Source organism: Lampetra planeri, chromosome 20 (assembly GCF_965212315.1).
Source record: "Lampetra planeri chromosome 20, kcLamPlan1.2.h2, whole genome shotgun sequence".
In the NCBI taxonomy this organism is placed as follows: Eukaryota; Metazoa; Chordata; class Hyperoartia; order Petromyzontiformes; family Petromyzontidae; genus Lampetra; species Lampetra planeri.
This window is the reverse complement of record NC_136126.1, coordinates 2,959,805-2,972,656: the sequence shown is the minus strand read 5'-3', so window position 1 is coordinate 2,972,656 and position 12,852 is coordinate 2,959,805. Positions and strand designations below refer to the sequence as shown.

General features: G+C 48.1%; 1 protein-coding gene across 1 annotated transcript in view; it reads left to right on the top strand.

The window, feature by feature from the left end:
• LOC144724284 (collagen alpha-1(XI) chain-like) overlaps window positions 1-12,852 on the top strand; it is a 165,860-nt gene that overhangs the window by 148,645 nt on the left and 4,363 nt on the right. Inside the window, exons 62-65 of the mRNA XM_078603271.1 lie at window positions 3,260-3,509; window positions 4,061-4,173; window positions 4,378-4,446; window positions 6,428-6,661. Coding sequence (XP_078459397.1) covers window positions 3,260-3,509; window positions 4,061-4,173; window positions 4,378-4,446; window positions 6,428-6,661 — 666 coding nt within the window. The remainder of the gene's footprint in view (window positions 1-3,259; window positions 3,510-4,060; window positions 4,174-4,377; window positions 4,447-6,427; window positions 6,662-12,852) is intronic.

Below are 12,852 nucleotides of genomic sequence, written 5' to 3'. Positions count from 1 at the left end.
CCCCTCTAAAGAGTGTTTGGCCTACTCTACCATGGTGGCCAGACATCTTGGAAGAGGTGTGAGTACCAACACTTTACCCCACCGTACGCGACCCGTTGATTGACTGTGGTGGATCCATGTATGCTGTGGGAAGGACACACGGGGAGCAGTTTCAGCTGTCATGCCAGGAGATCAAATCGAACTGACGATTTCTGATTGCAAGCCCAGTGTGCTAACCATTACACCGTGGCGGCGTACATAGTAGATAATGGCGCTCTGGTAATAACCCAAGGATGTTATCAGACTACCGTGAGGTTTGAACCTTGGAATCCATATAATAAAAAATGGCTCAATGGCAATCACGTTGGCCGCTGAGATATCCAGCCACCACCGATTTTACTGGCTCGATGCAACCCATGGCCAACAGGGCCCCAGGTGTGCGCATCTTGATGGCATTACCCTACGTGCACAAGTTTAGCCCAGATAGCCATTTCACTGGGGCGCGGGAGAGAGAAAAAACACAGCCAACACAAAACAAATTTGGCCCAGGCTTATTAAGTCAAATGTAAACATCAACACTGTCAGGAGGAACACCACACCCCCCCACCCCAAAAAAATGTAAATTACGTAATTAAAACTGACGGCAGTGGCGTTTTAGAAATCCCTTTGGCCTTTCGCCACAAACACACGACGCGTGATGCTAATCGCGGGGAAATGGAACGTAATTGACATTTCTGCCAATCGGCCTTCATAACTCAAAAAAATGTCCGCAGGCAATTGCATTTCTGTGTCACAGCTGAGGGTGTGCTTTTCTTTATTCCTCCTCTGATGAGCAACAAATCGATATTCCCAAGGCCACTGGGAATGTCGGGGCCACCGGGAGGGCCTTGCATTTCTACCCCAGTAGGCGCTCCACCTAAACAAAAGTGTAATCCCCAATTCTCGCTCGGCTTCAGGGAATTCGGCAAGCGCCTTTTTTTTAACCCAGCAGAACCAGCGCTGCGCGTGAATTCGACGCGACGCAAATTTGCGTGGGGGCGCAAGATATCGCGGGAACAACGTAGACGACAAGCGATAGAGTGCACTTTATTTGCGCTGCTAAACGAGTCCCATTAATTCGAATGATGGTGCTCCGCGGGACATTCTTTAGCCTCCGTAAAGTAGAAAAAAAGCATGGCATTGCCTCTCAGTATCATTTGTTTTGGCCCTCACCACCGCAGCAATGACATTCAGGGGGTTGGCTTCCTCCTTTCGAGAGAGGATGAATGTTTGAATAGCATCGCAATTCAGTTCAACTTTCCGTGCCAAGCGGTGTGCAAAAAAGCCCGTGCTGCATTGGCACGATGAGTACGATGGTAACAGAGGTGATGGTGCAGCCCCTGCAATTGCCCGCTCACGCCACTGCTAGCGGAAGGGGCCTTCCGTAAGAGGGCGCTCCAGCGAGCATCTCTGCAGGGTACTTGTGTTGTACACTCGCAATGAAGAAAGTGGGCAGGTGCTCCAAATCGAGGGCAAACACATTCATTGTGGTAAATCTGTAAAATGCAACAGCACGTGTCACACACAGCAATCCTCAACCGAGTCGCCATTAACCACGTGACTGGTGTACAAGTCCGGTTAATCAATAACCCTGCCAGCCACCCACAGGCCCAACTCAGTTATGGCATGCTGGTGTACACACGCGCATTGATGTACTGCACAGCACATCAGGACTTGTACAAAACCACACTTTACTCTCTTGCAGCAACGAGGAAATAATTGAAAGAGTGGTCCATTCCTAATGTGCCACACTTGGCCTACACTTCCATACTGTCCAGGTGTCTCGAGTAAAGTGGGGGGTACCCAGACTTCATCCCGCCCACTGCACGTGACCCACCAATCGACTAACAATGCCGTAGCAGTGGGGGGGGGTAAAGACACAACGGTGAAACCTGAAAGCAAATAGGATGGATTTCGATTTAAAGCTTTCGTGACTGCAGGGATTCATCTTCTTGGTTCTTTCGGTAAAGTCACGTAGAAGGAAAATAATACAATTATAAAAATAAAACATAATAAAATAATTCTCACGACGTTTCGGCCACAACGCAAGCAGCCGTCTTCAGGTGGAGAACAGGTCTGACTTTACCGAAAGAACCAAGAAGAGCAAATAGGATGTCACAAACCGTGCCCGTACGTGGGACGCACAACCCACGTGCTCCCTCTTGACGCGCGGTGCTGCTGCCTCTCGTACTTTGCAGTCCTATCGCGTCTTCGTACTGTGTGTTGTGGTAACATTCTTACCCGGCCCCACTGGACATCTGTGAAAAAGAGCTTTACAGCTCATCGGATTCCTCCGGTATGAATACGAATCAGTTCTGATTCTGAAGGAGATAAATAGGTTTTCTTGTGTGCTGTCCGCCCCTTGGGCCACGAGTGTCCTTCCAGCTGCCGACTCTGCCAGGGCAGGGCACAGCATCGCGCTTGTGCACTCAGCTCTGTATTCTCACGTCAATCGAGACGAGGACGGAGGCTCGAGCAATGAAAGCCGGTCCATGATTTATACCAAATGTTTACACTTCGGTCCTCTCACTTGCCCCCCCCCCAACCCCGGCACGCCCCCCTCCTCTCCTTCCCCCCCATACTTTATTAGCAAATCACTGGAGCTATGCAATTTTAAATTATCTAGATTGAAAACTCATTTCTTTAGAACTGTTTTTGTTGTCCTTCCCCCGGCACCCCCGATTATCACGGTTGGCTACGTACCAGAGGTGTGGACTCGAGTCATGTGACTTGGACTCGAGTCAGACTCGAGTCATGAATTTGATGACTTGCGACTCGACTTGGACTTGCATAACAATGACTTTGTCCCACCTATGAGATGTGGACTCGAGTCATGTGACTTGGACTCGAGTCAGACTCGAGTCATGAATTTGATGACTTGCGACTCGACTTGGACTTGCATAACAATGACTTTGTCCCACCTCTGCTACGTACAGTGCGAAATAAGTTCAACATACATACACACACACACGTACGATTAGTTGTGACTGTAGGGTTGTGAAGTTGCATCGAGTCGTTGCTTGATATCGATTCTCAGGCTCGCGACACAACTGTCACATCACACGCGGTAGACTAGACATTTTTTATTTATTCAGACTTGTCGAATCCAAGAGACGGCACGACAGTTAGGCGAGGCCTTCACCCAGGAGCGGATAGAGCATGGCTGATGATTTGCTTTCTCTCGAAGAGATGGCGATGGATCCGAGAGACCTTCGTACCAGCATTCATTTATTTATTTCAGGGCCCTCCGGGCGACGTCATCCAGCCATTCCCGATGCAGACGCCGCGGAAGAGCCGGCGGCAGATCGACGGCATGCAGGCGGACGAGGGGGAAAACGCCGTGGACTACCCGGACGGCATGGAGGAGATCTTCGGCTCAATCAGCTCGCTCAAGCGGGAGATCGAGCTCATCAAGCACCCGACGGGCGCGCAGAGTAGCCCGGGCCGCACCTGCAAGGACCTGCAGCTCAGCCAACATGACCTCCCCGATGGTGGGGGTCGCGGTGCAATCACGCAAAGCACACCTCGCAGCCCGAAACTGCCGCCCTCCCCTGCCCCATCAATTATTCATAACCGAATCTCCCCCATCGGCTGTGACCGAGCGCGCGCGGTACACAAATGCAGACGTGCAATGTACGCGCCGATGAACACCTCCCAGTTCCTTCCCGCAGCGTTAACCTCGGTGCATTTGTAATCTCGCCGAAACAGATTAGGCTTGACGTTAGCCCGTCTCCCAAGTCGGCTTGAAATCAAAACTAAAAGTGTCCCAGATACGAGCGTTATTTAATTTTATTTGATTTCATCCCACACTCGTCTAAAACTTTGCTCTTTATATCTAAACCATGTTTTTTTTTATATTAAATCAGACCCACGGCATTTGCATGTCTGATTCATATGGAAAGATTTGAGAGTAAATGTCTCACTTTTTTTTTATCGCACAATGAAATGTATCCTGCCAGTACTGGAAGGTAGTAAGATTGAGACGGCCTATGTTAATCTAATTCACTCGCGAATCAAATGTCTGTGGGGTTTTTTTTACCAGGTGAATACTACATCGACCCCAATCAGGGCTGCAGTGCAGACTCGTTCCGCGTTTACTGCAACTTCACAGCCGGCGGAGAGACCTGCATCTACCCTGACAAGAAATCAGAGGGGGTGAGTCAGCAGTGCTTAACTCCTAGAAGCCATCCCATAACATCCCAGGGGAATGTCAACAACAACAACAGCAGCAGCAGCAACAAAATCCAATTCTTCACCGCGGTTGACCAGAAAAATTAGACAGTTAATTTAAGGGGTCTGCGACTTGAACGCAGGAAGGAGTTCAACAACCTCTGCGTTTGTCACGTGTTGTTCTTACAGGCCCGGTTATCGGCCTGGTCCAAGGAGACGCCGGGGACCTGGTACAGCGAATACAAACGCGGCAAGCAGGTGAGAGAAGCAAGCCACAACAGCCGGCTCGGAATCAGAATATTTATTTGGATTTGTGAACATCGACAGAAAATTACTTACACCGGACACGCGAATGCTGCACTAGGTGTGCGGGCAGTTAATTTGTGAGGGAGGATATTTAACGATTGGATATGTGACATTGTACCGGATAAGTTAATTGTAAGCTGCATGAGGTTTCCAATAAAAATGAACAGGCAGATAATCACAATATTTATTGAGATTTGAAGGAGGCAATCCCATAGGCTGTGGAAGCTTTTTTTCACAGAATTCCTTGTCAGGGGTACAGCGTCAGCGAGTTACGGAGAACTGACATGGGACGGGCAGAAGCGTGTTTGCTGCTTGTTGCAGAAGATCGCGGTTCGAGTTCCCGGCCGCCCCGGTTAATACTGCGAGCATATTTAACCGTACCATAATCGGTGACTGGGAATCAAATCCCAGGGTCACAGGCCTCGTGATGCAGTGCACTCTTTACAAGTGCACCGCCGTTTTCCATCTTCTAAGCCACTGTAGGTCCCAATTTGAGACAGAATTGAGGCAGCTGATGTTCGTTCGTGCGTTCGTTTCTCAATCCACTTGTCCTGGTGAGGGTCGCGGCAGCAGCATGTTGAGTAGTGGCGGTCCAGACCTCGCCTTCCCTGGCGACAGACTCTAGCACTCCACTACTATACATTACATATATTATACACTATACACTACACTGTTGTACACTGTACACTGCTATACACTACACCACTATACACTACGATACACTGTACACTACACTATACACTTCTCTACACTACTATACACGACACTATTATACACTACACTACTATACACTACTATACACACTACACTATACACTACTATACACAGACTTTAGCTCTTCCTGGGGAATTCCCAGGCGTTCCCAGGCTAGCCGAGCGTCCCGCCAGCATGTCCTGGGTCGGCCTGGGGGTCTGATGTTATTAATGTTTAGTTCAAAGGGTATATTTTTACAAGCATCAAAGTGTATCCATTCCATCACATACATTCGTTGTGTGTACTTCATTTTAAAACAGTAGTCACATTATATTATAGTATACCATCCTATGCATTTTTTTTTAAAATGTATTGTATTTTAACGTATTAAATTACTAATTTATAGAATGATGGATTACTCTGATGTGCAATAGTGTCTTGTTATGTTTGCTGTACATTTTACGCAGAACTGACATATTGCTGTCATCTTACCCAGCATCCAGTTGTAAATAAGATGCGAGTCTCAAGGGTTTATTCCGGTTTAATAAAGAATATCGAATATTTGCCCGTTTCAATCACCGTGTTACAGGCTATGCTCCTCGTCCCCTTTAATTGCACTGCTCCACTTCCAACAAAACTCCCTCCCGCCGTCTCTTTTCCAAAGTTCCCGCAGCCTTGCCAAATTCAAGAAACGTGTAAAACTCCTGTCCGCTGCACTATCCCACGACGTCTCCATTTGATAGCCACACTGCATCAGAGAGGCCTTGTGCCGATTTACATACGCTTCATGTGTAAGCAAAGGCGCAGCCATGGAAATGCTTGCAAACACCACCGCTGCTGATGGTGGCAGGGCCTCCGATAGATGGAGCTCTGGAGAGCTTGCAAGGGATCTCTCCGCAGGCCTACTCTTCCACGCCAGCTAGACATCACGGAGGAGGTGGGAGTACAAACACGTTACCCCACCACACGCGACGACCCGCCCATCGACTCAATCGCAGTGAAGCCATTCACACCGCTGGGTGGAAAGAGGCGGCGGGCAATTAAGAAAACCATCCTCCAGTTAGCACGGTTGGCTAAGTACGGTGCGAAAGAAGTGCAACGTACAGGCGACCTCAGGATCGCGAGTCCAGTGCGCTGACCGTCAGACAGCGGCGGCGTATAAAGGTCGCAGGTCGCAGGCACACCGAGCAGCGCGCCCGCGTGCCGCCGTGTGTCCCATGTAACCGTCTCTCGTCCGCAGTTCTCCTACGTCGACCTGGACGGGCAGGGGATCGGCACAGTGCAGATGACCTTCCTGCGGCTGCTGAGCTCGGCGGCGCGCCAGAACTTCACGTACAACTGCCACCACTCGGTGGGCTGGCTGGACGAGGCAGAGGGCAGCTACGCCCGTGCGCTGCGCTTCATGGGAGCGAACGAGCAGGAGATGGAGCGGGGCGGATCGCCGCACATCCGCGCACTTTACGACGGGTGCTCGGTAAGCCACCGGCCCGAGTGCGTGGTCACACTGCCCGCCCGCCCGCCCGTCCACTCTGTGAACTCACTCAGCCGCGTGTGGGCAACGTAAATTTACAAAAGTCTTCATGGTTGTCATTGTCACCTTGAAAAAGAAAAATTGGTAATAATAATCGCAATAATAATGTTGTACGTTTGGTATTCGCGCCATTCTTATAGAGCAGGGATATCACTAAGGCGAGACGTTTCACGGGCACATATAGTCTCGGCTATGTGTAATCACGATTGGGTAAATGACTAAAAGCAGGTATCAACATCAAAATGCATTCAATAGAAACATAAATAGGGGAGATCCGTGCGAAGAATTCTGCCCACCCTGCCAACAACAACGACAGCATCCTCCATCCGCCATTAAGTAACGCCACTCGTGCCAGGCTAGGTTCGCTTTGAAGCTATGTTAAGTGTCTAGGCTTGCTGGTAGGAGGTCACAGGGCAGACTCAGACCTTCTGGGTTGACTAAGACTGAAAGAAGCACCAAGTAATTTCTTTGTCTCCACATACGAACAAAAATATATAGCGATGCAAAGGGTCATTGTCGGCTTTCATTTATAAATCTCTCTTGACAATGATAGTCTCAATGCACAACCGACATTAACACAAATAGGGAAGTGGCATGACATCGATTCTGCCCAAGTTATCGGCCCACTCACCCGCAGCCTAAATTGAGAAAGGCCATCGCCAACAGCATCATCACCATCACCTTTATTACCAACGCGTAATTTACAACGCGGGTTCTCAACGTACACACCACCAGAAAGAAGTTTACATGTGTCTGTGTATTACACCAGACATGCCATACAAGAGAAAGTGTATTGGATATAAAACCACGAAGGCAAATACTGTAAAACTGCTTAATGCGAAAGAGTACGATAATAAAATGATGATAAAATAAAATAGGGAATATCCATAAAATGCATTGCATTGAATTCAGAATCAACGGTAGTTATTTTTTGCCAAAGGGAATGGCCGTAAAGACTCATGCATAAACATTTTCCGAGCCTAGTTTTAAAGGGATATTCCTCATATATATACAATACATTTTAGCCGTTGGCAATCCACTGCTGGACGAGGATTCTCCTATCCTGTGTCAGTTGTGGGGTTTGTTCAACCACACTTCACCATGCTGGTCATTATTAGTCAGTCAGGGGACCCATTCAGATAATCACTTAAGGTTAATCATGGTCAAGAAACGAACTCAGGTTCGCCACATTCACGGAGCAGTGCGCTAACCACTAAACAGCGATGCTCATGTATTTTAATCGGATATTTATTTACACATAGGTATTATTTGGTAAGCCCCTGAGGTTTAATAAATAAACATGGTTTTGGCCCAGTTCTTTTCTCAGTCCCAAGGCACTGAGAAAAGCATTCCATCATTGTCACGGGGGCGGGGTGCAGAATAAGAGTCTGTTGCTCATGGTTGTGCATGGTTTCAAGTTCGCCTCAAAGTAAATCCACAAACCGGAGATTCTCCATCGCAGTGAGTTTGAAGGTCTCAGCCCAGTCGCCAATGGCTGCACACAAAACAAACAATCAAAACAACATCCCTTCAAATTGGTTCAGGATCTAATTTGGCTAAAGTTCCAGCTCCAAAAAATGATGTATCAATCTTCATTTGAAGCTTTCGTAACTGCAAGAATCCATACTATCCCACCTGAAAACGATTGCTTGTGTGGCGATCGAAACGATCTATTATTTTTTCTACATACGTGACTTTACCGAAAGAACCAAAGAATAATGAAATATCACTTTCACTGTCACGTGACAAACATTACTCCCTGTGGCAGGGCTGTTGGGAAAGTGACATCCTCTGCTACATGTGGACCAGAGGTCACTTGATGGGATCTCATCAGAGGTGTCTCTGTGATATCCGTTTCAGCGATGGTTTGCCGTGGAGCAACAGGGTTACACTGCTCTGGCAGGTATCCAAACGAATACTCCGTCTCATGCTATGATACCGTTTGCGCAATCGGGATGAAAAAATAGAAAGATTACAAAAATCTGAAAAAATGTGTGCTGTACTCCCATTATATATGTTAAATTTACCATAGGCAGAGTGCATTTCCCGTTCGCAGCAATGAGCCAATGGTGTAATTTCTACATTCCTATGGCATGGACAAGTGCCGGTGCTTGCCACGTGGGCAAGCACCGGCCGCACTTTCCACAGCTTGGGCCTTTACTGCTTACCAGCATCAGGATAGCCGCAAATTAACATATCCTGGGATATCACTCAGACGTAGGGCAAATAACTGGCTCATTCGAAACAACAAAACACGTACGATCTCAGAGGGCCACACCACTCCCCGCCACCCCCCCCCCCCTCCAAACCCACCCTCACTCCCCTCGTCGATCCTTACAGCGAGCGGGACGTAGACCACGTGTGCGTCGCCTCACCTGGGGACGGGCCCGGCTGGCCGTAGTGGGCCATCGGTTGCCGGGCCACACGCGCGTGGATAGCAAGCACTTAACAATTTGCAGCCAATTAATGTGCGTAGCGGGTTTATGCGCCGTTGCGAATGCACTTACGGAGCACAATTCATTTAGCTTGTTTTACGCCCGCTGATTGCCGCTCCACTCGTGCCGTCAAGAGCACACGCTCCGTCGCATTGTTCCTGGGAGTTAGGCTATCGGAGGGATTAATTGCGGAGAGGGAATGCAAGTGTTGGTGCGGTGGTTAGCGCACAGCGGCACGGACCCGGCGGCCCGAGTTCCAAGTTCGATTCCAGACCATGGCTAAAATCAGTGCAGGGTGATATTTGAACCAGTCCTGCCCCCCCCCCTCCACCACTCCCAACCTTCAACCCACGCTGACGAGCGTGGTGAAGTATGTTCAAACAACCCCCCGTGATTGACAAGACATGGCGACACATTCATCCTGCCGTGCATTGACAAAGAGTTGCGTGTACATGAGCATATGTAAAGTTGTAGGTGAGATGTAGGGTGCGACACCAGTGTCCTTTGCTTAAGTTCGAGGCGCAGCATGCCACTTAAAATGAACCTCCCCTGCCAGCCCCGCTAAGCATCGCTGAGAGGAGCACGCTGCTATCTCGTTTCATAACACTGGTCAACACACTTTTTCTGGCATAAGGTATTCCAAAGGTTTTAAGGTAATTTTGGGGTGCTGATTCCAAATCTGGCATCAGTTTTTGTCTATCACATCAGGTTTTTGAGATATCAAATATTGCATTTTCAATAAAAACTGCATAAGAAAATATAAAATAAATGTGGATATCTACATAAAATGATATTATAAACACACTATCCTAAAAATACAGCACCATATTTTAACACTAAAGCAGTCACTGACTCGCAACAACTTGCAATCATAAGTGACGGAGTTAATTTCGGTTAAAATCAATGAAAATGGGGTATGCCGATAGCATAAAAATGAATCAGCACCCTGAAATTAGTCTAGAACAGCTGCAAAAGTCCAGGCCAGAAAAAAAAATAATTTTTGTTGACCAGCCAAATACAACTTGTTCCGACCTCCCCTCTCTACCTTGACTACGGTGCCAGCAAAGCAATCCACGTGTCGTCTGTCAGTCCTTGGCTTCGCCTGAGCCTGGCACAGCTTCGCGTGCGCTAACACCACCTCGCTTGAGGTCAACCAAAAAATCACGACGACTGCAGCTGAGCGGGATTAGAGGGCGGGGTGAGTCGGTGCTTTGTGAGCACCTTGCTTGTGGTGGAAAAACAAAAACAACGTTGCAGCTTGGCACTTTTTGAAAATTAAGTGACAAAAGTAAAATACTTGTATCATTACCGTCACCGCAAGTGTGAGAGAACAGCCCAGAGATGTGGATTTGTATGCAACTGCTTCCAAAACCCCTTCAAGTGACCCACACTTTGCCACACACCCACACACACTGCCACATGTTTATCACGTGGCAGTCAAACTCATCCCCCTCCCCCTTCACATTTTCATGTCGTTGGTGACCGGGATGAGACCATTAACCTGCTGCACTTGAGTACCTCGTTGAGTCATAGAGGGCTGCCCATGTGTTTTTTTAGGCAGGATCTCACCAAAGTACTGGCTGCGTACTCTGACCTCTGAGGCATCCTGCCAACCACTCTTGGTCTTGCAATGTACTCTCTGATGTGACCTCTTATTTATTTATTTATTTATTTATTTATTTATTTTTCTTACTCATTTGTATTGTTTTATTTTACTTTACTAGGTATGGCCCACTGAGCTACGCAGCTCTTTTTTCAGAAGCGACCTGGCCACAAATGATAGCTCAACAACGTGGTTTATCGCGTGGAAATGTATTGCAGCCAAATACTCAAAACGCACGTTTCTAAATGTGGAGGGACAAACCGGAGGACCCGGAGTAAAATCCATGCGACCATGGGGAGAAAATGACAAACTCCGAATAGACAGGCGTCTGGGTCGGGATCGAACCCACGACCTCTTGTATACCAGCCGAGGTAGTTAACATCCTTCCACCGTGGCGCCCCCTTTATTTTTCCCCGTGCCAAGTGGCGCGTAAACCATTCGCTTTCCAAATGCCACAATAACTCACAATCCTCACGGAAATATAATCACAGCTTAAGGAACACCACAACTTATCCACTGCTTAATCACCCTCTTCGTATGCACAGCAGGTACACTTATTTTCGCGCCAGCTCACAACCGCGGAATATCATCGCATTGGCATTCATCGTCGTGGGGCTTTCATTCATTGCTGTCCGCGTCAACAAAGTGGTTGTGCACCAACATAAACTGGTGATATTACTGTAATTAGCCCGTTCATATAATTAGCACGTTTTTTTTGGTAAATTAGCCCCAGAAGCGGCAAAGTGAAAGTTACAAAACAAGCTACACTCTATGAATATGCATTCTTATTTCTGAAACATACAAAGATTTTCAGTCACACCTGCGGTTACATTTTTTTCCCCGTTTCATTCCTGCGAGGAAGGAGGTCAACGTCCAGATACAGCGATTTCATCGTTAGATATTGTATGTGTGCTTTCATTCATTTCCCCCCCCCCACCCCCTGTTTCATTCCCTGCTAGGAATGAGGTCAACCTCCAGATACAGCTGTTTCATCGTCAAATACTGCACTTGTGCATTAATTCTTTCACCCCCCCCCACCCCCTGTTTCATTCCTGCGAGGAAGGAGGTCAACCTCCAGATACAGCGATTTCATCGTCAGATACTGCACTTGTGCGTTCACTCGTCGGATGTGAGCAGGCATTGACGGCCAGCTCCTTCGCGCAAGCTCGTGTCGATCATAAACTGGCAACGCAGGCGCGCACTTTGCCTTGCGGTCGGGCATGAGAGGGCATTTCAACGTGGCAAAGGTTGCACTTCGCCACTGATTGCCTAAATAATCTGAGTGGGATCTTCGGCCCCGTACCGGAGTGTGGGACAAATCAAGGAGGGGAGAGTGGGGGGAAAGCCATTGAACCCTCTTATCACAGTCAGAGGCCTTTGCAGTTGCGTGATGCTTTTAAGTCGACGCTTTTATTAATGTGCCTCTTTCCAATATCGGCACGGTGTTTTTTTGTCTAACAGCGTGGGGTACTGTAAACTTGATTATGATTTAATGACATATCTGGCTTGCCAGCTGTCAGGCACTCTTTTGTGCAACGCTTCCCCCCCCCCCCCCTTACCGTTTGCCCGTCTCCCCACATCTTTATTTATTTTTTATTTCACATTAACAATCACCTTCCATTTTTTTCCCATCCCTCTGCCCTTTTTACTAATTTAATTCATTCACCTGCAAGCCACTGAATAATGGAACGCATAAAATTACGCGGCGCTGCACATCGTTTCCCCCCCCCCCCCCTCTTCATCCCTGCCCATGGAGCAGTTGTATCGCGGCGAACAGAGACGTGGTCCGCTAGCACAACTTGTACCCTGAATTAAAAATTATCGCAGCGCCCTGCAGGGGACCCACAGATGGCACACGGAGGGGGGCGGAGGCGGCGGGACGGTTTGTTAAATGAAAATAAAAATAATTGGTAAATGTGTCTCAACAATGATTGCATTTGACCGGTGGCAGCAGCAGGGAGAGAGCTGAAGAAAGCAACGCGTGGTCTCGCAAAGACACAATATGTATTGCCCCGATGCAGAAACAGCTACGATAATAGTTGATTCTCATTCCCCTTATGCTGCCCCCGACAGTCGAGAACTTTCCTTCACCCGCG